Source organism: Oryctolagus cuniculus, chromosome 4 (assembly GCF_964237555.1).
Source record: "Oryctolagus cuniculus chromosome 4, mOryCun1.1, whole genome shotgun sequence".
Lineage (NCBI taxonomy): Eukaryota > Metazoa > Chordata > Mammalia > Lagomorpha > Leporidae > Oryctolagus > Oryctolagus cuniculus.
Window position 1 is genome coordinate 168,995,598 of NC_091435.1, and position 24,452 is coordinate 169,020,049.

At 57.3% G+C, this 24,452-nt stretch overlaps 1 protein-coding gene and 1 long non-coding RNA gene across 3 annotated transcripts in view; one reads left to right on the forward strand and one right to left on the reverse strand.

Moving 5' to 3' along the window:
* The window catches only part of CMTM8 (CKLF like MARVEL transmembrane domain containing 8), a 93,417-nt gene extending 69,211 nt beyond the window's left edge, over positions 1-24,206 (forward strand). For both annotated transcript variants that reach the window (XM_002716247.5, XM_051818533.2), the window contains 3 exons: positions 18,802-18,975; positions 22,941-23,057; positions 23,795-24,206. In XM_002716247.5, the coding sequence (XP_002716293.1) occupies positions 18,802-18,975; positions 22,941-23,057; positions 23,795-23,878 (375 nt within the window). In that variant the 3' untranslated portion in view covers positions 23,879-24,206. The remainder of the gene's footprint in view (positions 1-18,801; positions 18,976-22,940; positions 23,058-23,794) is intronic.
* LOC127482851 (uncharacterized) lies at positions 15,644-23,097 on the reverse strand. Its single transcript, XR_011388238.1, has 2 exons — positions 22,977-23,097; positions 15,644-16,789 (listed from the first exon to the last, which is right to left on the reverse strand). It is a non-coding gene; the product is annotated as an uncharacterized lncRNA (long non-coding RNA).
* Positions 24,207-24,452: the final 246 nt, after the last annotated feature.

Genomic DNA, 24,452 nt, shown 5'->3' on the forward strand with positions numbered 1-24,452 from the left:
GGCCGTTAGCAGGGAGCTGGATTGGAAGAGGAGCCTCCGGGACTAGAATTGGCGCCCATATGGGATGCTGGCACAGCAGGCAGAGGCTTTGCCTGGTACCCCACAGCACTGGTCCCCCAGATGGTTTTTAGTGGCGTGTTTGTCACTTAGAGGGAGGACCTCTTGGTGTCCGAGAGGGGCAGGCACAAGACTAATTTACATTTTGCTTCTAAAGGGAGAAGCTGCGGGACACCAAATTAAATGCGTCTGCCTGTGCGGTTACATCCTGGTGGTTTGACCCCCTGGCTGGGCCACTCAGTGCTGCTCTGGCTACGGACACCTGTCAAGTTCTTTGCCTACAGTGTTTGTCGCCACTGTCAGTCCCTCTCCCGATGGCCGTGGTGGGCAGGGCTGGTTACTGAATGATGACACCCTCCTGTTCTGTCCATTTTTTTTGCTCTGGGACGCTCCTTCCAAAAGAGAATGGCTTGTGACATATATATTATCAATTCTTGTTGTTAGAATTCACGCTGGGAGCAGGTTCAACTGGCTCAAGTCTCAGCTCTCCACTTCAGATCCAGCTCCCTGCTAATGCGCCTGGGAAAACAGCAGAGAATGGCTCAAGTCCTTGGGCCCCTGAACCCACGTGGGAGACCTGGATGGAGTTCCAGGCTCCTGGCTTCAGCTTGGCCCAGCCCCAGCCATTGCTGCCATCTGGAAAGTGAACCAGCAGGTGGAAGCTCTCTTGCTCTCGCTCTCTCTCTCTCTGCTTTTCAAGTCAATAAATCTTTTTTAAAAAATTTAAAAAAAAAAAAAAAAAAGGATTTGAGCAGGTTGAGCGGGAGTGTCTTGTGTGCTGGAGGCCGCGCCTCTGTGATGGGGTAAGGGGAACGACCTCCCGCTCCCCACGTAGGGAATTGTGACCACTGACCTTGCTGCCGGAGAACGGCACTTGGTGATGCAAGGGAGGCAGATTCCCTCGGCCCTCTGGGTTCCCTAGGGCTGGCTCTGAGAGATGACGCAGACAGATGGACAGGTGCAGGTGCACACAGTTCTACACATACACGAGCGCCCCCGTAGGAAGTCAAGAGTCCACAAGATGTGGCGAAACCCACGTGCCCACGCACGAGCTTGAACAAAAAGAGGCGATTACAGAAAAGGAACTAAAGCTATGGGGAGAGCAAGGGAAGGAACGGGTTCTCCGAACAAGGTCTGTGTTCGCAGAGTCCGCCTGGAGTCTCTTGGCCTCAGTCCCTCGCCTGGGCGATATGGCTTTTCCTTCCTAGCCCTGGGCATGGGCTGGGGGTTGGGTAGGTCTTCCATGAAGGGCTTAGCTCCTGTGCTCAGGAGGAGGGAGGGGGCCGGAGGGCACCTCTCGCACCTGCAGCCCATGCAGCTCCCTGAGTGCTCTGAGCTCAGCGCCTCTGCCGGGGTGGCGTCATCTGGCTTGGCAGCACCTGTACCCGTTTCATTGAGGGCACTGGTTCCCGAGAACCCCACGGGGCCATTCCAAGCCTGTTCAAATTGTGCTCTAGACTGAGGGAGGCTTTGGTGTAACCCAGTTGCAGGAAAAGGAAAAATAAGTCCCCGTGGAGCAGATGCGTCGTTGCTGGCAGCCGAGAACGCCTCGCAGTGCTGAGCCGCGACCGCCAGCTCCTGGGGGCGGGCAGGGGAGGACGTGTCTTGTTTGGAAGACTTGGTGGAAGCGAGATGTCGCATCTCATTTAACAAGTCTTCTGTACCATACAGCTGGGCTCATCCAGTTTTCAACCAAAATATCCCGGAGCTGGCAGAGGGAGCCCTCATCCCCTGCATCTGAGGGTGGGGCGTGCAGCTGCCCAAGTGAAAAATATCTGCAGAGTTTTCTTTTTTTTTTTTTTTTTTTTTTTTTCCATTCCTGCGAACTGTTCCTCCTCCCACCGCATTTCTGGTTTTGGATTGCAAGGAAAAGGTGCTTCCTGATTTCTCTCGCCACACCTCACTTCCTCCCCATCTCACCTCCAATTCCTCAGCGCTCCTCTTGTGTCCATGAGTACTGTAAGCCATGAGTGTACACACGATGCCAGGTCCCAGGGAGCCGCCCACGGCACAGTCTCCCTTCTCGGCACGCCGGGGCCAGAGGCCAGCTGCTGCCTGTGCAAAGCCAGGCTTTGAGTCCTTGGAGTGGAGGGCTGTCACTCTCCCCGGAGCTGGGGGAGCCCGTGGCGTTAGCCAGGATTGCTGGGAGGGGTTAACAGGACGTGGGAAACAGCTTGGGACCTTCTCTCAGGAATGCAGGTCTGCTCCCAAGATGGGGAGGTGCGGGCCACCATGTTCCCATCCGCTGGCCTCCTGGCGGCCTGGCCTGGTGCTCCCCATGCAGCCTCTGTCAGGGAGATTCGGGAGATATGCTAGCATCAGATTCCACAGATACCTCTGTGTCCATTCCTGCCTGTCGGGGAGTGAAGTCTCAACTCCTTAGCCCCCCATTCCACGCTCTCCACAACGTGGCCCCTGCCACCGTCTCCCGCCGCGTGTCGCACGGCCGTGCCATGTGCTGCCAGCCCTGTGGGCTCTGACTCCCATCCCCAGAGCAAGTCTGCACCAGACGCCAGCCGCTCATCCCTGCTGCAGGACAGCCACTCTGGTCCTCGCCTCCCTGCAGCTCAGCACGCCACGGTGGCCCCCCGTCCTCCACGCGTGCCCAAGGCTGTGCTGCAAGGTTGCCTTTTCTGTTTCGTTTATCTCGCCGGCCCCTAAGCCTTCTCCAAGGGAAAGGGCCATGTCCTGTGTCTTGTGTGCGTGGATGTCGTGCAAGGTCTCTTAGGCTGTCCTGGTGTCCAGGAACCTGGTGACCCCCATCCCACTGATGGGAGGCTGAACAGGTGGCGTCTTGGACAGCTCCACTCTGTACAGATGCGACCCAGGAGAAAGTCGCGTGTAAGATTGGCTGCATCCTCTTGGGAACAGCACTTCCCTGCGGCTTCTGAATTAAGTGTTGGTGTTCAGCAGCTTGATAACATCTTTTAGGAGGAGAAAAAAAAAAGCTCTTAAAATGTCAGGGGCACACCTAGATTTAAAGCCATAATTGTTAATGCATATTTCAAAGCTGTTAGGAGAAAAATATCGATGGTCATTACAGTGAAAAATAAACATACTCTTGCAACGCAGTACTGCGTTATCTGCCAAGGAGAATTTTGCTTTGAAGGGATTTCCCTACTTTTGGTTTCTCTCCTTCCAGACTCCCAAGTGAAATTGCTGGAATCTTCCCTGTGCATTTTTCTTCGTTCAGAACACCAGAGTCGGCACAGAAGGGGGCTTTTGGAGAGCCATGGGGGATTCGTTGCCATCTCCTGAATCACAGTCCGTCCTGTGGGCTCTCCTGGGAGTTGTGTAGGTGGGCGTCCACTGTTTGTGTGGCAAGTCACAGAGATCCAGGTGTGGACTGTGTTCAGGGAGGGCGCTCCCGGCCGTCTTCCGTAACAGGGCGGATTCTGTTCTGCTGTGGTCCTGGGTGAGCCTGTAGTCTGTGAGTACTGTAACCCGTGAGTGTGCACACGTGTGAGTGAATACTGTAACCCGTGAGTGTACACATGTGTCCGTGCGTACTGTAACCCAGGAGTGTACACACGTGTCCATGAGTACTGTAACCCATGAGTGTGCACACATGTGCGTGAGTACTGTAACCTATGAGTGTGCACACGTGTGAGTACTGTAACCTGTGAGTGTACACACGTGTCCATGAGTACTGTAACCTGTGAGTGTACACATGTGTCCATGCGTACTGTAATCCGTGAGTGTACACACGTGTCTATGAATACTGTAACCCGTGAGTATACACACGTGTCCATGAGTACTGTAACCTGTGAGTGTACACATGTGTCCGTGCGTACTGTAATCCATGAGTGTATACACATGTCCATGAGTACTATAACCCGTGAGTGTGCACATGTGTGAGTGAATACTGTAACCCGTGAGTGTACACACGTGTCTGTGAGTACAGTAACCCGTGAGTGTACACACGTGTGAGTACTGTAACCCACGAGTGTGCACACATGTCCATGAGTACTGTAACCCGTGAGTGTGCACACGTGTCCGTGAGTACTGTAACCCGTGAGTGTGCACATGTGTCCGTGAGTACTGTAACCCATGAGTATGCACACGTGTGCGAGTACTATAACACGTGAGTGTGCACACGTGTGCGTGAGTACTATAACCCGTGAGTGTGCACACATGTGAGTACTGTAACCCGTGAGTGTGCACATGTGTGAGTACTGTAACCTGTGAGTGTGCACATGTGTGAGTACTGTAACCTGTGTGTGTACACATGTGTCCATGAGTACTGTAACCCGTGAGTGTGCACACATGTGCGAGTACTGTAACCTGTGAGTGTGTACATGTGTGAGTACTGTAACCCGTGAGTGTGCACACATGTGCGAGTACTGTAACCCGTGAGTGTGCACATGTGAGTACTGTAACCTGTGTGTGTACACATGTGTCCATGAGTACTGTAACCCGTGAGTGTGCACATGTGTGAGTATTGTAACCTGTGAGTGTATACACATGTCCATGAGTACTGTAACCCGTGAGTGTGCACACGTGTCCGTGAGTACTGTAACTCGTGAGTGTACACACGTGTGCGTACTGTAACCCGTGAGTGTGCACACGTGTCTGTATGCCGTGAAGGCAGCGTTCCTTGCAATCAACGAAGCAATGCTTGATTGGTGTTTTGAAAAAGATCAACAAAATGGATGAACCTGTAGCTAGACAAAGAGAAAAAGTGAAAAATCAACAGAAATCAGAAGTAGAAAGGAGATCGAATGGGTGATAGTGCGGAGGTAAAAAGGACCGTAAGGGACTGCCCTGAGCAGGTGTGAACCACACAGTGGAGTAACTTAGGAGAAATGGAAACACCTCTGGAAGCATAACCCACCGAGGATACATCATGAAAAACTAAAAAAATCCAGCCATCTGGCAGCTGGTAAGGAGATCGAATCAGCAGTCTGAAACCTCCCAGTGAAAGGGGATTCAGGACCTGGTGGCTTCGCGGAAAATCCTACCAAGCGTCTACAGGTGAATTACTGCCAGTCCTCGTCCGAGAGGAGGCAAGGTGTTGAAGCAAGGTCGCCGAGGCGTGAACTCACGCGGCTGGGCGGCCCCTCTGAGGCTGTCCCAGCGTTGCCCGTGGCCTCTGCCCCGCTGTGAGCATGGAGCCCTGTCTGCACCCTCTGGATGCCTGGCGAGACCACCCTCATCACTGATGCCACACTGCTGGGGGAGGCGGGGCTCACTTCCCCACCCGCTCTGACACCTTTCCTCCAGGCCCTCCAGAGATCTCCTTCCCTGCTGCCTTTCTTCCGCATTCGGTCCCTGTCCCCCTGGGCTCCCATCAGCGTGCGGGGGATGGATCGTGGGGCCTGCATGTTGTAATGAGGAAGGGCTTGGAATGCGTGGACGGGAGCAGCCCAGGCCAGGCGTTGGCACACTTCCTATCTGTGAAGGGCCCACAGGAACTCTTTTTTTTTTTTTAAGATTTTTATTTATTTATTTATTTGAGCGGTAGAGTTATAGACAGTAAGAGGCAGAGACAGAGAGAAAGGTCTTCCTTCCGTTGGTTCACTCCCCAAATGGCTGCTACGGCCAGCACGCTGCGCCGATCAGGAGCCAGGAGCTTCCTCCCACGCGGGTGCAGGGCCCAAGCACTTGGGCCATCTTCTACTGCCTTCCCGGGCCACAGCAGAGAGCTGGATGGGAAGAGGAGCAGCCGGGACTAGAACCGGTGCCCATGTGGGATGCTGGCGCTGCAGGCGGAGGGTTAACCTACTGTGCCACAGCGCCGGCCCCCCAACAGGAACTCTTTCAATGGGTTGCGGGGTCCCTGCCGCAGCCACTGCCCTGTGTCCCTGTAACACAGCCGCAGCCACAGACTGGCAGTGAGCGAGCGTGGCTTGTTCTGATGAAGCCGCGTTTATGGGCACGGAAGCTTGAAGTCGTCTCGTTTTTATACATCGTGAAATATTCCTCTTTTGATCCTCCCCCAGTGCCAGCTATTTATGAAGTCGTAGCTCAGGGGCTGGGCTGTGGCTGGCTGACCCCTCCTCCAGCTCCGCGCTGCGTAATATGTAGAGCGGCAGCGGCTTCAGCGGGGAGCTGGTCGGTACTGCACGCTCCCAGGCCCCGCCCCAGGCACAATGGTGTCCGGATGTAGTGCCTGCCTCTCATGTTTCTCCCTTCTCGTTAGCGCTGGTTGAGGGCCCAGCCGTGTGCTAGAAGTGTGTCGAATCCTTGCTTCCGATGCAGGGTCGCGAGCCGCCTTCACTTTTGCACAGAGAGCGGGAGAAAGGAGACGTTAGAAGACGAGAGGTAACCAGGAGTCCCGGGGCTCCTGAGCTCTGCCCCCTGCCCCCCGCCCTGGGTTCGCGGCCGGCATCTCAAGTGCCTGCTGCCCGTCTCTGCTCAGCTGGGGAGGCTGCAGGCCTGACCAAGGGCAAGAACTCCACCCTGCAGGGGAGAGCCGGGCTTGGTCTCCAAGGACACCCACGGGCGCTGCCCAGCGGTGCCAGGCTATGCCACCGCACCTGTTGCCAGGGTCTCCGGGTGGGGCACCTTGGGGCTGTGGGCCGGTGCACAGGGCTGGGAGGCTCTCCTGCCTTGTAGACCATGGCCTGGGACGTGGCCTCTCACTGCTCCAAGCCGTGAGTCCCTAGTCCCTCCCCGTCTCGGATGGCGACTGTCAGGTTTACCCCACACGGCTGCTGTATGGCCACATGAGCTGGGTGTGACAGCACTGGAAATCCCGGCATGGGGCACAAGGCCTGTCGCAGTTGTGGGATCCAGTGTCCCGTCCCACGTAGACGTGGAGGGATCTGTGCTGTGGACTTACCTCCTCTCAGTGTGTCTCTGTCTCTTCTGCTCCCTGAAAGGGATCCTTCTTCCTCCCGTTGCCTTTTGTATCCCCCCATGCTTCCCCAAACAGGAGGAAGCCAGCATTGGAAAAGGACAAGTTGGGGTGGCGCCTGCCTCCCCACTGCAGTGCTGGGTCGAGTCCCGGCTCCACCTCTAGATGCCCGCTTCCTGCAGATGTGGACCCTAGGAGGCAGGGGTGATGGGCCCCTGCACCCATGGGGGAGACCTGAGTTCCTGGCTTCACCCTGCTCAGCCCCGGCCATTGTGGGTATTTGGGGAGGGAACCCGCAGATCGGAAACTGTGTGTGTGCGCGTCTCAAATTTTTTAAAAAGAGGAAACATGTTGCAAAAGCGAGGGGAGCTAGGAGCCAGCTGGCCTTTGACTCCAGGGGACTCCCTGCAGGCGCAGGTGGCCCTGGGGTGTCACTCGATCTCATGAAGTTCGCCCTGTTTTCTTGAAGCTGTTTGGCTAGGGCTGGCTGCTACTTCACTGCTGGGGACCCAGGACAGTGAGCCGCGCGTTTTGCACTGATGCTGGGGCGTCGTGAGCTCTCTGTGAGGTGCAGGAGCTTCGATCCAGGCCAAGGGCAGCCCAGGTCCCTCCGCGGCAGAAGGGAGGGAGGATGGTCACCAGTGGGGCCTCGCGGGGGGCTGTGGGACGTGTGGCCAGGCGCAGGGCTGGGTGGGGCCCCAGAGCCTGCACGTCTAAGTCTAACGAGCGCTGAGCCTGCTGGGCCAGGACCACACACCTGGAGAAGCAGGGCTGAGGGTGGCAGCGCGCCGGCGGCCAGCCCGTCCCAGCCTGCACCTGTGTGTGTACCCGGCGGGTTTCGGCAGAGTCCTGCCTCCCGTGCATTTACATACCAGACCTGGCTGCTTTCATGTGACGGAGGCAAAGCTCAGCAGCTCTGGTGCAGACCGACTGCCCTCAGAGCTGGGAATCGTGGCCGTCTACCCCTTTGCCGCTCGCGCCAGCCCCCGCGGCACCAGGAGCCACCCCAGCCCCACCACCTCCGGGATCCTTCAGGCCGCGACACCGGCTCTGCTAAGCACGAACGCTTGTTTCCTGGAGTTCAAACCCTGAGACCACTCTTTACTCGTATCTCTGCCTCTCTGCACCATCAGACCCTGCAGCAGCCTAGAGGGTGCTGGACCCATCTTACGGAGGTGCACACTTGAGGCTTGGAGGGACAGTAGCTTAGCTGTGGTCGTATGGCATGGTGGTGACAAAGCCAGTGGGCTTAAATTATTCTTTTAATTATAGAGAGAGATCTGGCCGGCACTGCGGCTCACTAGGCTAATCCTCCACCTAGCGGCGCCGGCACACCGGGTTCTAGTCCCGGTCGGGGCGCCGGATTCTGTCCCGGTTGCCCCTCTTCCAGGCCAGCCCTCTGCTGTGGCCAGGGAGTGCAGTGGAGGATGGCCCAAGTGCTTGGGCCCTGCACCCCATGGGAGACCAGGATAAGTACCTGGCTCCTGCCATCGGATCAGCGTGGTACGCTGGCTGCAACACGCCAGCCGCGGCAGCCATTGGAGGGTGAACCAACGGCAAAGGAAGACCTTTCTCTCTGTCTCTCTCTCTCACTGTCCACTCTGCCTGTAAAAAAAAAAAAAAAATTAGAGAGATCTTTTCTACTAGTTCATTCCTCAGATGCCCATCATGAGCAGGACTGGACTGGACTGGGAACCAGGAGTCCCGTCCAGGTCTCCCACTTGGGTGACAGGATCCCAGTGACTCGAGCCGTCACCCCTGCCTCCCTGGGTCTGCATAGCAGGAAGCTGGATGCAGGGGCCAGAGCCAGGCATCGGATCCAGGGTCTCTGGAGCGGGACACTGGTGTCTTCACCGGTGGCTTAATTGCCAGGCTACATGTCCACATCTGGTAGACATTTTGAAGCCCAGCCCACTCTGCAGATTTCCGCCGCGATGCCTGTCGGGACTGGTGGGGTCCCGCGGTGTCACCCCAGTGCTGGAACTCCAGGCTGCAGCAGACTTAAGTCGCAAGGACTGGCTTCACGCCTTGTTCTGCAGGTAGCACCCAAAGCACGCGAGGGCACCTGAGAAAGGGTCAGGGAGGGATGGGGACCACACCCACGCTCCTGGCATGGTTGCCAGTGGGCAGAAGACCACCTGGCTGGAAGTCCCCTGGTGACTCAGAGCCGCCCCTCCTAGGTACTGGCTGATTCCCTGCCCATGTAACCCTGCCCTCCCCATCTGTCAGACCAGGAAGCTGGGGAGAGCAGCGAGGCCCGAAGCCCCTCGGCTGCACTGGCCGGTACCCCCAGACTCCCCCCCCCCCCACACACACACACTTCCGCCTGTGGCGTATTCAACACACTTCCGTAAAAGCTCTGTGCGGGCGCCGGGAGGAGCTGTGGACTTGGCGCGCAGTTCTTCCTCCCAGGTCTTGGTGTTAACTCCTCCTCATCCCAGCCAGCTGAGGGTGTTTCTTGTCAGATCTGTCTCCAAGCAACGTCTGGGACCGGCGGTCCACGCCTCTATGCAAAGCATCTCACGTGGAGGCGCTCATCCAGGCAGATGGTAAACTTCTCTCTCTCCACTGAACCAGTCTGGCCGCAGTGCCTCCCCGCTGCTTCCTAAGCAGTGCTCGGATACCCCCTAGTGGGTGAGTGTGGGTGGTCGTGTGCCTCTGAGCTTCCAGCCCTAGTGGGTGAGTGTGGGTGGTCGTGTGCCTCTGAGCTTCCAGCCCGGAGCAGGTGGAGTGACTGCTGGAGGGCCCCCCTGGGTAGATTGAGGATCTACCCCTGAGGGTCAGGGAGCAGGTGCTGTCATCCTCTCTGACCAGTTGACAGAATCCAGCTGACAGAGGTGGACACGCACACGCACGCCTCTGTGCATGTCTGCGTGTGTGTCCTGCGGCGCAGAGCATGCGTGATCCTGAGTGGGAATCCAGATGGTAAATAGTTTAGGCTTTGTAGTCAAGAGGCCATGTGCTTTGCTGGTTTTGTTTTTTGTGTTTTCTTCTTCTTTTTTTTGATTTCTTAATATTTGAAAGGGAGCTTTTCCATCTGCGTTTTCAGCGCCGTGCAGGTGGGAGGGGGCAGCCTGCTGGCCCCCTCAGCAGTACCGCTCCCTGGCACAGGCAAAAAGATGGAGCAGGGGCCAGCATCTTAATCCCCAGCCCCAGCCTGTCCGGCGCCACCAGGGCAGGTGGTGGCCTGCCAGGCTGCTCTGCCTCCTCATTTGTGAGTCACGATGGTAGATGGCAAGTTATTTCGGCATGTGAGTTTTGGAAAATATATATTATCCTTGTACTGTAGATGAGACGCAGATGTGGACATCAGGTAGCATTGTAGTTAACGCTAGGACTGACTGCGACACGCCATGCCTCAGTTTCCCCCTCTGTAAAATGGTCGCGACAGGAGTTACGTCAGGGGCAAGCGGCGTGGGTGCAGTCATCAGCAGTAGATGTGTTATTCCCGGGGCTGGAGCAGGAGGCGAGGGCTCCATGAATCCCGGCTGAGCAAGTGCGAGTGACTCGCTGGGTCACACCGCAGGGAGGAATTCCAAGCCCGAGGGGCGGCTGTTGGGCGGACGCAGAGGCTCAGACACTCGGGGCCGCCTGTGTCCTGTCCGGAGTGCCTGGGTTCAAGTCCCAGCTCTGTTTCCGACTCCAGCTTCCTGCTACGCAGTAGATGATGGTTCAAGTCCCTGGGTCCCTGTGGGAGACCCAGACCGAGTTCCAGGCTCCTAGCACTGGCCTCACCCATCCCCAGCTGTTGCAGGCTTTAGGGAAATAAACTGGCACGTAGAAGAGCCCTTCATCCCCCTGCCTTTCAGATAAAGTAAAAATAAATAATTTGTGTAAATCAGGAAAAAAAATAAAATCTTTTTTAAAAAAATGCAAAGCCTGAATCTTTCTGAGCAGTGAGGTAGCCTTGGCAAATCCCGGTGGGAACGGAGAACACGGTCACTGTGGCCTTCAGGTGTCGGCACTGGGCAGGCAGGGCAGAGCTTAGGGGCCGGCGTCACTTGGCCTGCCATCTCTCGGGCAGCAGTGCTCATGGGACAGGGCCCAGGCTTAGTCTGCACATCCAGGGACCCGGCTCCGTGCACGCGTAGAACGCTGGAGTTACAGAGACAAGTGTTCTGGCTGAGAGCAAGAAGGGAGGCAGGGTTTTTGTTTTTTGTTTTTGTTTTTATTTGACAGATAGAGTTATCGACAGTGAGAGAGAGAGACAGAGAGAAAGGTCTTCCTTCCGTTGGTTCACCCCCCAAACGGCCGCTGCGGCCGGTGCACTGCGCAGATCCGAAGCCAGGAGCCAGGTTCTTCCTCCTGGTCTCCCATGCTGATGCAGGACCCAAGCACTTGGGCCATCCTCCACTGCACTCCCGGGCCACAGCAGAGAGCTGGCCTGGAAAAGGAGCAGCTGGGACAGAATCCAGCGCCCATATGGGATGCCGGCGCCGCAGGCGGAGGATTAACCAAGTGAGCCACGGCGCTGGCCCGGGAGGCGGTTGTAAGAGCCCCAGGAGCGCTGGGTGCTGCCTGGTGGTTAGTGACCCTCCTCGCTGGCACAGCGTCTGGTGTGGCTCAGGCACTGTTGCGTGTGTGTTGCTTAGTTCACTGTCCTCCCAACCGAACCCCCCATTTTACAGATGGGAAAACTGAAACTGAGGTTGGTTGGTGGCTTGCCCAAGAGCGGGGGATAGAATTCAGGTAGGCCAACGGCAACGTACGTACGTCTGCCATCACCCCCGGGAGGAAGAAGGACAGAAATGAAGGGGGGTGAAGGAAGGCAGGCCAGAGTGTCAATGCAAGTAGCGGCTGGGAGGCAGCAGGGGGCGCTGGTTCCGCTATACCCGCCTAGGAGCTCTGTGCCAGGCCGGGGCTTCTGAACATCTCCTGCCCTCCTCTTCACCTGGCGCTAACATTCTCTTATTATTATTAGATTGGTTATTTACTTAAAAGGCAGAGTGAGACAGAGACAGAGAGGGGTCTTCCATCCGCTGGTTCACTCCCCAGGGCTGGGTCAGCTGAAGCCGGGAGCCCCGAAGTCCATCGAGTCTCCCATGTGGGTGCAGGGCCCAAGGACTTGGCTCATCTCCCACTGCCTTCCCAGGCGCATTAGCAAGGAGCTGGATCACAAGTGGAGCATCCGGGACTCGAACCAGCGCCCCTGTGGGATGCCAGTGTCGCTGGAGGCCCCAGTACTGATATTCAGAGGCCCTCCAATGCATCTGGACTTCCAGAAAAGGTGCCACCCGTGGTGAGTGGTGTCCACTGTCAGGCCACGGGGCTGCCGGGAGACTCGCGTCACCAGCAGGCGTGTCTGGTCTGCCTCCCTCCACTGGAATCTTGCCTGTTTAAATCCACCTTCCTCCAACCCCTTGGCTGGGGTCCTGATGCTTTACTGTCTCTGATCAGCCTCGTCTCTCTTCATAGGATTTTTCAGTTTATAATTAAATATCGATTGGCATAGCTCCTCTGGGGCTCAGACCGCCCCGCCCCCATCGCTATCAGTGCGAGAGCTTTGTGAATGGGTCGGTGTTGCCGCGTGTGCGCAGCGTGAAACACGCGTGGGGGGGCACCTCAGCATAAACAAACCACGAGAGTGATTGCCAGTGCCGCCTCACTGCGAGGAATTAACACGGTGCGTGATTTACGGTCTCGTGAAGTGTCTCAGAGGTGTGCTGAGCTCACGCCTGGGACGTGGCCAGCTGGGAGTGCCTGCTGGCGCGCTGCTCCTGGGGTAGTCAGGGTAACGGTCAGAAGTCACCCGTCATCCTCAGGGCTGACGCTGGATGTGAGAGCGGTGCTCCGGGGTGCCCTTGCGGCACAGTGGGTTAAGCTTCAGTCTGCAATGCTGGCATCCCGTGTGAACGCCAGTGCAAGTCCCAGCTGCTCCACTTCCCATCCAGCTCCTTGCCAGTGCATCTGAGAAGGCAGCAGAAGATGACCCAGGTGCTTGGGGCCCTGCCACCCGTGTGGGAGGCCTAGATGAGGCCCAGTCCAGCTGTTGCAGCCATTTGGAGAGTGAACCTAGCAGATGAAAGATTCTCTCTCCCTCCCCCCTCCCTCTCTCTCTGTAGCTCTGCCTTTACAATAATAATAATAATAATAATAATAATAATGCGCTCCTGCCAGTCATGGCTAAAGTCAGAAATGAGTCGGCCAGCTCGTGTGCTGTGGCCAGCACTGTGGTGTTTCCTGCCCCAGCAGCAATGCCCGGAACATGCCTGTCTCACAATGCTGCTCAGTGGGTACTGGACTAAACAGGACCCGTGACTGCTGCTGGCGGATAACCTCTGAGCACCAGGACAGCTGTCACACGGCTCGGCCTTGGCTCCACACGAGAGTCCTCAGGCGCAAGAGTGTCTTTCAGTACGACTTATAAACCTAAGATGTGTTTCTTCTGTTCCTAGAGTACAGATGAGGCGGAGGATGGGTGTCCTTGGGAAGGCCAGAGGAAAGCTGCTGGAACCAGCTCGCTGGCCGCCGCAGAGGTCAGACGTAATGAGATTCCAATTCTCGAAAATTTCCTTACTGCAAAACACAGACGTTGGCAGCAGGTTCAGGCAATCTCATCCCATGACCCCAGGCAGCAGTGGAACACTTGGCGTTTGTGATGGCCCTTGGCCGGCTGAGGACTCAGCTGTGTTAGGAATCCCCTATCTGATTCTGAAGTGCAGGCAGCGCCGTGGTTCACTAGGCTAATCCTCCACCTGCGGCGCCGGCACCCCGGGTTCTAGTCCCGGTCGGGGCGCCGGATTCTGTCCTGGGCGCTCCTCTTCCTGTCCAGCTCTCTGCTGTGGCCCGGGAGTGCAGTGGAGGATGGCCCAAGTGCTTGGGCCCTGCACTCCATGGGAGACCAGGAGAAGCACCTGGCTCCTGGCTTCGGATCAGCACGGTGCACCGCCACAGCGGCGGTCATTGGGGGGGTGAACCAATGGCAAAGGAAGACCTTTCTCTCTCTGTCTCTCTCTCTCTCACTGTCCACTCTGCCTGTAAAAAAAGAAAAAAAAAAAACAGTAATGATGTAATAACGTGAGATATCAAAATGAACCATTAAATAAGGATGGTCATGGTCTCTGACGTCCTGGAGATTCTAGCCAATGCAATCATGCAAGAAAAAGAAGCAAGTGGGACAGATATCTGAAGCCATCCAAACTGCTGCTGTTGCAGACACGTTAGCCAGAAAACTCAAGGGAATCAAGTGATAGGAGTTGGGTGGCCAGATACCCATAGGCGTAGAACAAAAAGCAGCTCTGACCCCCACACGTCCCCAGGTCTCCCCAGACAGCCGTTTGCCACACCGCTCACTTTACCCACATCCATCCATGGTTGCACATATGTGAGGCGCCATCTTCAATTCTGCATGTTAGTAGTAACTTCCTGTTGCCTTCCGCCTCAGCTCGGGCCGGCTTCCATAATACAGTGTCGTAGATTGGTGGCTGGCATTTCAGGACTGGGTTTCTTCTAGTTCTGGAGACAAAGTGCAAGGTGAAGGTGTACGCTCCCGTCCTGCTGTGTCTTCACATGGTCTTTGCTCCGTGCACGGGGGCTGGGGGAGGGCGAGCAAGCTCCCAGGGTCCCTCCTTACCAGGCCGCAATCCCATCCGGTCACCTCCCCATGGCCCGGCCTCCTGAGGCCATCAGGGTGAGGGTTGGAGCCTCAGTGTATGGGGGAGAAGGGGAGAAGCGCACAACCAGTCCATAGCACTGTCTCCCATGCGTCCCTTCTCACTGTTGGAATGAGTTTGCGTCCATATCTGGTGTGTGTTATCCTTATGCAAATGTTGGCTCACTCTGAGTTTTGCGGTGAACAATGATTTATTTCCTTGGTTTTTACTGAGATTAATCATACACTGTAATTTTTTCTTTTGTCGAGTTTCCTTTGCGCCTAATCTGTCTCCCACGTCCCCAGGAGCCTCTCAACACAGCTGCCTTTGGATCCCTTTTGCCCTGCTGCTGGGTTGGTTCATCCTGATGAGTTCAGGTTAGGGAAAATGCTGATGGCGTCGACTGTGGCGCTCCTGAGTCACCCCGCCCCCCTCTGGCCTGGTGACTTCCTGTGCTGTAAAGGGGGGGAGGGGGGTTGGGGCTCTGCTGCTGGCTTCTCCTAGGTGGAGGACAGAGACACGGCAGTCAGGGCAGGGCCGCCGCTCTCCCCCCAGCACAGCCTCCAGCTTGCATAAGCCGCGGTTGAGGTTTCTGGTTTAGAGTGAACTTTGAGACCAACGATGGAAGCTCGGGCTCCTAGGAGCTTGCAGCAGGGCGGGAGGGAGGGGCCTCTGTTTTACCAGCAAAGCCATCGCCCACCACCACCCCGTGCCCTCCGTCCTAGAGCTGCCCGAGTCTTTGTAGACTCGGGGTTGGCTTTGGTTCTTGACTTTCTCACTAGGCAACTCAGAATTCGGCTGCCTCGAGAGCGGTTCAGTTATGCCTTGTCCTCGTGTGTTCTGAGCTTTCGGAAATGTGTCCCTTTTATTCCTTTCCTGCTTACCCTGTCCAGGGCTCCAACAGGGAACAGAGTCCGATCCCTGTGCCCAGTCTGACATTTTCTCCAGAAGCCTGGAGTACGGGAAATACGTGCAGAAGCTGCGGTCATTGGCCTTGGCCCAGCAGTGGACTCAGATGAGTGGCATAGAAGGTTCCAGAAGCTGACCCGACGTGTGGGAAGTCACTGATAAGTGACAGTACTTCAGGCTGCTAGAAAAATACAATTAGCCTTTCTTTGCCCCATATCTAGAACTCAATTCTAGTCGCATTAAAGGCATAAAAATACGGTAGTAGTCCAAAAAGTTCCTGGGAAAGTGGAATTAAAAAATAAATGAGTTTATTTTGAAGTCCATGCTTAGTTTTTTTCATAGTACATGTTTTCCATGAACTTTTTACTCTTGCATATACAAAACTCAGAGAATATTTTTAGGTAATCTTGTGTTAAGAGGGCCCTCCCTAAGCAGATGGAAACAGAAGGGTTAAAGAGCGGCCAGCTAACTATCACGTAGGACTTAAATTCGCCTATGACAGAGGACTTCATAAAGTTAGAGGCAGACTGGGATGAGGGGCTGGTGTTTTGCCCAGCAGTTAAGGGGCCAGGTGAGGGCTGCCTGCACCCCAGGTCAGCTCCTGGGTTCAGCCCCCAGCTCCTGACCCCAGCTTCCTGCGAGCGTGGACCCTGGGAGGCAGGGGTGCTGGCTCTCATCGCTGGGTTCCTGCTGCCCACATGGGAGGCCTCAGTTGAGTTCCTGGCTTTGCCTTTTCTCTAATTCTGACTTTCAAATAAATTGTTTTAAATGCCTGTTAGGGAAAAAATAAGCAGCAGTTTTGTAGCCTAAGCAGATAAAGATATAGGGCTTGCTTTAAACACAAACAGGAAGCAGGAGTGAAATGACATGTTTGTGGCGTGTGTGTGGCGTGGTTTCCGTGAGTACTGGTTGCAGTGGGAGAGAAGAGGGCCGCCTGCAGGCAGGTTGCAGGTACTAGGAAACAACTTGGGCCAACACTTATTTTTCTGACAGGGCCGTTTCTTTTAGTGAGTTGCTGGCAAGGCCTGAGTCAAGGCAGCGCAGGTCCCAGTGGTGCGTGGTATACCAGATGACCACATCTGGAGATGCGCCTGTTCCCAGCAACCAGCAGGTGCAACTGGCCTTCAGCATAGTAGCTGGGGCTGGTGGTTGAGCCTGTCCGGCTCCGTGCAGACTTTTTTGGAAGATTCTCAACCCTGTGATCCCGTGCCGAGTCCCCATAACCACAGCTCCCTTCGCTCGCTGTTGTGTCTCCCGTGTGCAGCCTCGACCGAGGGCCCTCCGAGCCCTTCCATCAAACCCAGTGTATGGATTAGCTGCAGATGGGGGCAGTCGGGCCCCAGGGCTCCGTCAGCGTGAGGCCCCGTGCCTTCTGCACTTATATCCCATTTGGTGCGTCTTCACTTACGATACATCTTGCTGCTGCAGACAGCTGTTGGCACAAAAACACATCTCCATTAAGTGCCTCTTCGCTGGGATTCATACCCAGTCTCAAGTAGACGAAAGAGCTGCCAGCTTTGGCCAGTGCCGCGGCTCACTAGGCTAATCCTCCCCCTTGCAGCGCCGGCACACCGGGTTCTAGTCCCGGTCGGGGCGCCGGATTCTGTCCCGGTTGCCCCTCTTCCAGGCCAGCTCTCTGCTGTGGCCAGGGAGTGCAGTGGAGGATGGCCCAAGTGCTTGGGCCCTGCACCCCATGGGAGACCAGGAGAAGCACCTGGCTCCTGCCATCGGATCAGTGCGGTGCGCCGGCCGCGGCAGCCATTGGAGGGTGAACCAACGGCAAAGGAACCACTCTGCCTGTCCAAAAAAAAAAAAAAAAGAGCTGCCAGCTCTAAAGAGGGGACGTGGCTGTGTTTAGCGTCTGTTCCCTGCTCTCAGTGGCACCAACATCATAAGGGCACCAGTTCTTGTCCTGGCTGCTCCTCTTCTGATCCAGCTCCCTGCTAATGTGCCTGGGAAAGCAGAAGATGGCCCAAGTTCCTGGCCCCTGCCACCCACAGGGGGGACCAGGAAGAAGCTCCTGGCTCCTGGCTGCGGCCTGGCCCAGTCTCGGCTGTTGTGGCCATTTGGGGAGTGACCCTGTGCATGGAAAACTCACTCTGTGTGTGTGTGTGTGTGTGTGTGTCTCCCTCTCCCTGTTGCTCTACTTTTCAAATATATAAATAAATCTTTACAGAAAAAATGTGCACCAGTGTCTTAGCTCACTACATGTTCTTCGAGACTCGGGGAGGCCCCCGTGCACCTGCAACCTTTGCCCGTGCTGCACACTACCGACAGCGCTGTTTCCCAGCTGCCTCGCCCCCTCCCAGGCTTCAGGGTGTGCTTCAGGGTGGCCGGGTCCACCTGCCTGTGCCTGCCAACAGGTGCTGGCCTCCGTGGTAGAACTTTACCGCCCTCGGAGCAGTTTTTCACAGCTGTGATTAGCCAGAGACGTCAGGGAACTGTGCGATTCGCATCCATCTTGTCCTCGGGTTATAACAGCGGCAAGCCTGGCCTGTTGTAGGTGCCAGCTGTTAAACCCAGGAGCGGACTCTGTCCTAGGAGCTCCGTGATGGGCACTGCTATAGCGTCTTGTTCCCTGTACCGCAGAGAAAGCTAAAGCAAAGTGCAATACTGGGGGCTGAGCTACACAGCGAGGCAGGGACTTGCAGCCAGGGCCCACCCTGGAGCCCGACGCTGTCTCCTAGGAATACAGTTCAGGTGCTTTTTCGTGCTGTGGGGATGAACTCTTCCTGATTCCTAGGATACAAGCCCACACTTTGTTCTGGCTTTCCTGTGTTCAGACTCAAGACCCCTGCAGGTGCACCTCTGGACGGCGGGTGATGTTGGTGTGGCCTTGGTTGGACGACTGTGCCGGGTGCAAATGCACCGCTTGTGATAAGACCCCGTCTTTCTCTGGGCCGAGCCCTTGCTCGGCCTCCCTCCTGGTGCCTCTCTCAGGCCGCACGGGGTTGGCTGTCGGCGAGGAGGACAGCCGTGCAGGTGGGCAGCTGCAAGGCCTGACCCAGCCCGGCAGGCCCAGGGTCCACCTGCACGTGCGGTCTTGTTTCCTCGACAGGTGTCAGCCCGTGAGCAAACGCCAGCCACAGGTGTTGCTTTGCCCGGCCTGCGTTTTCAGACTCTTAAGTAGTGCTCATATTTGAAAAGCAAGATGAGCAAGTACCAACCCGAGTTCGTGTGTTCTCCTGGGAGGGGTGGGGGGTGCAGGGGAGAGATCTGGTGCAACCAGCCTGCCACAGTCAGCAGGAGCTGACCAGAGAGTACCCCTCCCAGGTTTTCCCTTGGCCGTGGCACCTGCCATGCCAGCTGTGTTCCCTTAACTTGGCTCTGTGGCATTATGTTTTTCAGTCATGAGTGTGTGTGTGTGTGTGTGTGCAGGCAGGTTGCAGTGGACGCCCTATGACTCCTTTGTCTCTTCTTTCCCCTGCCTCCCCCATCTCACAGGTCCTGGGCCTGCTGGTGTGGACACTGATTGCTGGCACGGAGTACTTCCGGGTCCCTGCGTTCGGCTGGGTCATGTTTGTAGCTGTGTTTTACTGGGTCCTCACCGTCTTCTTCCTCATCCTCTACATAACAATGACCTACACCAGGATCCCCCAGGTGCCCTGGACCACAGTGGTAAGGAACCGTGGGTCTTTTTTTTTTTCTAAAGTTGTTCTAAGGTTCTCTTTTATTTGTTTGAAAGGCAGAGTTACAGAGAAGCAGAGGCAGAGAGAGAGAGGTCTTCCATCTGCTGGTTCACTCCCCAAATGGCCACAATAGCCGGAGCTTGCTGATCTGAAGCCAGGAGCTTCTTCCAGGTCTCCCACGTGGGTGCAGGGGCCCAAGGACTTGGATCATCTTCTACTGCTTTCCCAGGCCATAGCAGAGAGCTGGATCGGAAGTGGAGCAGCCGAGACTTGAACCAGTGCCCATGTGGGATGCCGGCACTACAGGCGGAGGCTTTACCTGCTACACCACAACATTGGCCCCACCCATGGGTGTTGTTCTTGTCCGATGCCCACTAGCAGGGATGGCACTCCGTCCTGTCTCTTGGCCACGCCACGGAGAACCCAACACAGCACACCATCTCAGCGCGTCTCGGGGGCTTGCAAGTGCTTTACCCCTGAGTGTGAAGCTGGGCGTGCTAGAAGACCCAGGCATTGTTGCAGACAAAGTAGCAAACCAGTGCTCAGGGACTGAGTCCAGCGACGCCGAGTGCTCCTGTGGAAACACAGGTGTGTCGGGGACCAGCCTCTGCAGGTCCTCCTTGCTTCCAACTCCTCCCTGGGTGGGTGTGGGCCCTGGTGGTTAAGACACCTGTGTCCCGTATCAGAGTACCTGTGTTCCAGCCCCAGCCCCAGCCCCCAATTCCGGCTTCCTGCTAATGCAGACCCGAGGAGGGAGCAGTGATGGCCCTGCCACTCACATGGGAGATCTGGATGCACGCCCAGCTTCGGGCCTGCCAGGCCCTGGCCATCGGTGGGCACTGGAGGAGTGAGCCAGCAGACTGGAGCTCTGTGTCTCTGTCTCTGCCTCTCAGATAAACAAACAGACCTCTCCTTAACCCTTGGCACGTCACAACCCTTGCATGCCGGGGTGCGCCGTGTGCAGAGAGTTAGAGTGAAACTGCCATTAAAAACGAAGAGGCAGGCGTGCTCCAGGGTGAGCAAATTCCTGTCCTGCCTGCCAGGCACAGGGTAAACAAAGGCCAGCACGCAGTCGGGGGAGGTACGGACGAGACCATGCCACGAGCTCTGGGTGAAAGCCGCCAGCTCGGCTCGGGATGGTGGCGGCTCTTCAGAGAGAAGCAGCATTTAGCTTTATCCTGAGTGGATTCGCAGGCCCCTGTGTGTGAAGTATTGGCGAGCTCGTTGGAGAATTAGAAGCGGCCGTATCAGTTTAAACAAAAAGTCCAGGTGATGCCGCGCGCCTGTGTAACAGGACCCTGAAGGGACGCTCTGTGTTGTTTTCAATCCGCACATCAGAAGAGTACCCAGTTCCAAATAACTGACTCAGGGCCCGCGCTTGGAACACGGCCCGTGGTGGGTTGCGGCCTGCAGTGAAGTGGGCAGGTTTTCAAACGATGCTAGCAGCTCTCAAAATGCACCTGTTGTTGGCCTGCTCTTTGCTGAGTTGCCCTCGGAGCTAAGTTAAGCTGCACAAGAAAACAAAACAGATTGGCTGGCTCCTGACTGTTCCCTAAACCCAAAAGTAAGCATTCTGCATTATGGGTTTGCAAGAATGGAACCCCAAGCCAGGGGCCCGTGACCACCAGGGCAGGGGTGAGAGCCGGGAAGGCGCCTTCCGCAGGTCTCCAGGTGTGCTGATGCCACTGTGGGTAGCACCCAGCCTCTCCACCTGCTGGTCGTGGGCAGCCTGGGGAGTGAAGGGGGTGGCAGGAGTTGGCCCAGTGTCAGCCTTTGCCAGACCATTCTCCTCCATCATACGGACGCTCAGTGATGGAGACTGGAGAGCCGCGCCCCTGCTGGCCTCTGATGGGAAAGACAGGCAGGTGCAAGGCTGGTTAGGCTGTGAAGCAGAGTGGCATTTAGCAAATGCCTCCTAGAGGGACAGGGGCCATTCCAGGGGAGCAAGAGGAAGAACGCATCCTCCCCACCGCTGGCTTACGGTTCTGGAGACTGGGGAAGCCCGACCTCGGCCCCGAGGACCCAACGTCAGACGCCCTGCAAACACAGGGACAGGAGCTGTGCACCGTTCTTCAATTCCCGCTTCCTTTGCTGGTGACAGAATTCTCAGTCGGGTCCATGGCCGGCCGGCTGCATTTGCGCTGCCCAGCCGCTCTGCCTTGCCCAGCGAATGGACGTAAGAGGAGGGGACGTGTGGTGCGGCTGTAGGAAGGGTGCACCCTGCAGACCCCCGAGGCCCATGTCCCTGCCACCCCGAGGCTGCCAGCCCGGCCATGGCTGCCCACGCCTGGCACTCGAGCCGGGAGTCAGCCATGCGACTATTTACGGATGGCTCTCTCCCTCTCTCAGTCTTCAGACGTGACGCTCCTCTGCGCACGCGGGGAAGTTGGAAGCAGGCTTTCTCCAGTGCCTTTTTTGAAGGGCAGTCCCCTGTGCAGGAACAAGCTCATTCTATTCCAAGCTCCGCCCACATTGCATGGGACGGGACGTTTTGTGTGAAGTCGGGCAGTGGTGGGCGGGCGGCTGCCTGGGACCTCCGGGGGCGGCCATGCAGGGCAGACTGCACCACTGAAGCCCTGCCTCGCGTACTGCCCGCGCTGGGGGGCTGCCGTCTGCTCGCAGCCCCCCAGAAGTCGCGAGGAGCCTCTGTCGCCTGTGGAGGGAGCAGGCGTGATTGGCAGGCGGTTGGGTCTTGGCAACTGCAGAGCCCAGTGAACCAGGGCGGAGGGTCGGCACACGCTGGCCCGCTGCGGGAGGCGTCTTAGCTGCAGGTGCTTCGTCTACCGAGGAGGGCTGGGATTCCAGAAGAGAAGAGCAGCGGGACCCCCTGTGAGACCCCCAGGGCCCACTGCTCCCCAGCAGCGCCGCCTCCTGCTTCCAGGAAGCCCGGTGCTGTTCCGGAAGCTTCCTGTGTCCTCCGTCCCCCTCTGCGGCCTGCAGGGCTCCTTGTTAACCCCCGAACCAGCTCTGCTGCTGGCTTCCTTGCTCTCCCTGCCCGTTTTCCTTACAGCTTCCCAACCTGACATGCGTACTTCCGGGGACTGTTAACTAACTCCACTGGGGGGGGGGGGGGGGGGGCCAAAAGGTTAGCTCTGTGATGGACTGGCCAGACTCCCAGCAGGGTGGGGAGTGGGGTAGGGGGTGGAGGGGTGCCTCTGCTTCACCTCTCCACAGCCCCCTTCCCCGCCGCTCTCCCAGGGAAATGGATGGGACCACCCTTGGGGAGTTCCCTAGCCATCCCCTGCTCCCCAGGGTCTGCACCGCCAGGAAGCTGCACCCAGAGTGAGCCGTGTCCCCCAGGCACGCCGAGGGGCCCTCAGGGTGGGTTAAGCCACCACTTGCCATGCCAGCACCCCATATTAGAGTGCCAGCGCGTGTTCTAGCTACTCTGCCGCTTATCCAGTTCCCTGCTAGTGCCCCGGGAGCCAGGATGGAGTTCCTGCGTGGGGTGCTGGCAGCCCAGGCAGCTCAGCCGGCGATGCCACAACGCCAGCTCCCCTCCTGGCATCTCCGTACGACCAGAAACCAAATGGCTGCTCGGCTTTAACGTGTCCCTCTCCCCTGAGGCTAGGAAGACGTCGGGCGGGCTGAGTCCTCAAGGGGCCGTAGGGAAACCTGAGGTCTCCTGACTTGCTGCCAGGACAGACAGCTGACTGAGTTGGCCGTCCCTGCCTCAGGCCGGGGCTGGCGTCGGGAAGCTCCGGCTCATGCCGGTACCCCCACCGCTGAGTCTGCAGCCCAGGAGGGAGAGACCCCTGGGGGGGGGGGGGGCGGCAGGCAGTCTGCAGCCGTGCGGGGCGCGGGCATGAAGCCCTCCCTCTTGGACCTGGGGACAGCTGCCGGCCCCCACGCTGCCAGGTGCCCGCTCCGGCCCTCCCCAGGGTCGGGTGCAGCTCTGGCCTGCGTGCCCTGGCGCCGCCCTCCCTGACCTCCCCGCCCCCCCCCCCCCCCCAGGGCCTGTGTTTTAACAGCAGCGCCTTCATCCTGTACCTCTCGGCCGCCGTGGTGGACGCGTCGTCCGTCTCCCCGGAGAGAGACAGTCACAACTTCAACAGCTGGGCGGCCTCGTCGGTGAGTGGGCGGGCCCTCTCCTCCCCTCCCTCCCCGGGCCTGCGTGGGATCTGGGAGCGGAAGTGACTCAGGGGTGATTGGCTTCTCGGTTTGCAAGAGGGCGGGGTGTGCTGGGCGGGGCTGGGGGCAAGCGGGACCTCAGGGCAAGGCCGGGGGTGGGGGGTGTAAAGTGGTGCCATGGGCCAAAATGACAGTGATAAAGCGGGCTGATGGGCAGGGGAGCCCACTATGCGCTCCCCTCCTGGTTACAGAAATCAGCGGTGCAGCATAGAAACCTCGGGTGCACGCGGGCGACAGTAAAAGTAGCAGCCTTGCCAAGGCCGGGCGCAGGGGCGCAGGCCCTGTCCCCCGACAGGCGCCACGTGGCGCGCTGCTTGCCCCGGCCCCTTCCCAGAGCTGACCCTGTAGCCCTGTGAATCCTGGTCGGTATTGCCCGCCCTGGATTAGAAACGATCCGGTTTTCTCTGGTGCACGGCCACCCTCTTCACCCCTCCGTGAACTCACGGAGGTTATTGGAGCGAAAGTACAAGGCTTTCCAGATGCGGCCCCAAAACGTAAAAACAGCAGGGCCAGGAATGGCGGGGGAGGGGGGCGACTGAGCCAGTGACGCAGTTTGAGATGGGCGAGCGGGATCGGGGGAAGGCTGTGCGCGCCTGGTTCAGCGGAGGTGAGAGGCGCACGTGCGCGCGTGAGAATGGGCTCTAACCCCGGCTCCCGGGACGCTTTGTTTCCCACAGTTCTTTGCCTTCCTGGTGACCATCTGCTACGCTGGGAACACATACTTCAGTTTTATAGCGTGGAGATCCAGGACTGTGCAGTGATGGGGCGTTTTCATAGCAAAAAGGAAAAGAAAGAATCGAACTGTAAAAGCAGCTGTAGGTGTGATGTACTGTATTCCTGGAGAGTTGTATTTAACTAATGTTTTATATACTTCGCCCGCAGCCGTTTGTACAGTGACACTGGATCCTTATTTGCAAAACGCCGGAGCCCCTGATGAACTCCTTAAGTGTCTTTTCTAAAGTCACAAAAACAGTATTTTCTTAGGCAATGTACAAATAGAGAAATTGCTAATATTAAGAATGTGACAAGTTTGTAAACCTAACTCTTAATATGCCAGATTCTTTTGTGATTAAATGTTGCAAAATCCCAGCCACTTGTTGTGTCTGATTCCGGAAAGGAGACCCACTTGGGAAGCCGGAGGCGAGGCACTGTGGGCGTCTCCATCTTTCCACAGCTGTGCAGGTGCCGTGCTGTCTGGAGGCGGGTGGGTGTGCACAGCCCCAGGGCAGGGGGCGGGAGCCGCTCAGCTCTCCAAGGCAGGGGTCCTCAGCGTCCATGCTTCTCTCGGGCCAGCAGCTGGGCCCAGGAAGCCTCTGTTGAGACCCACCCATGGAA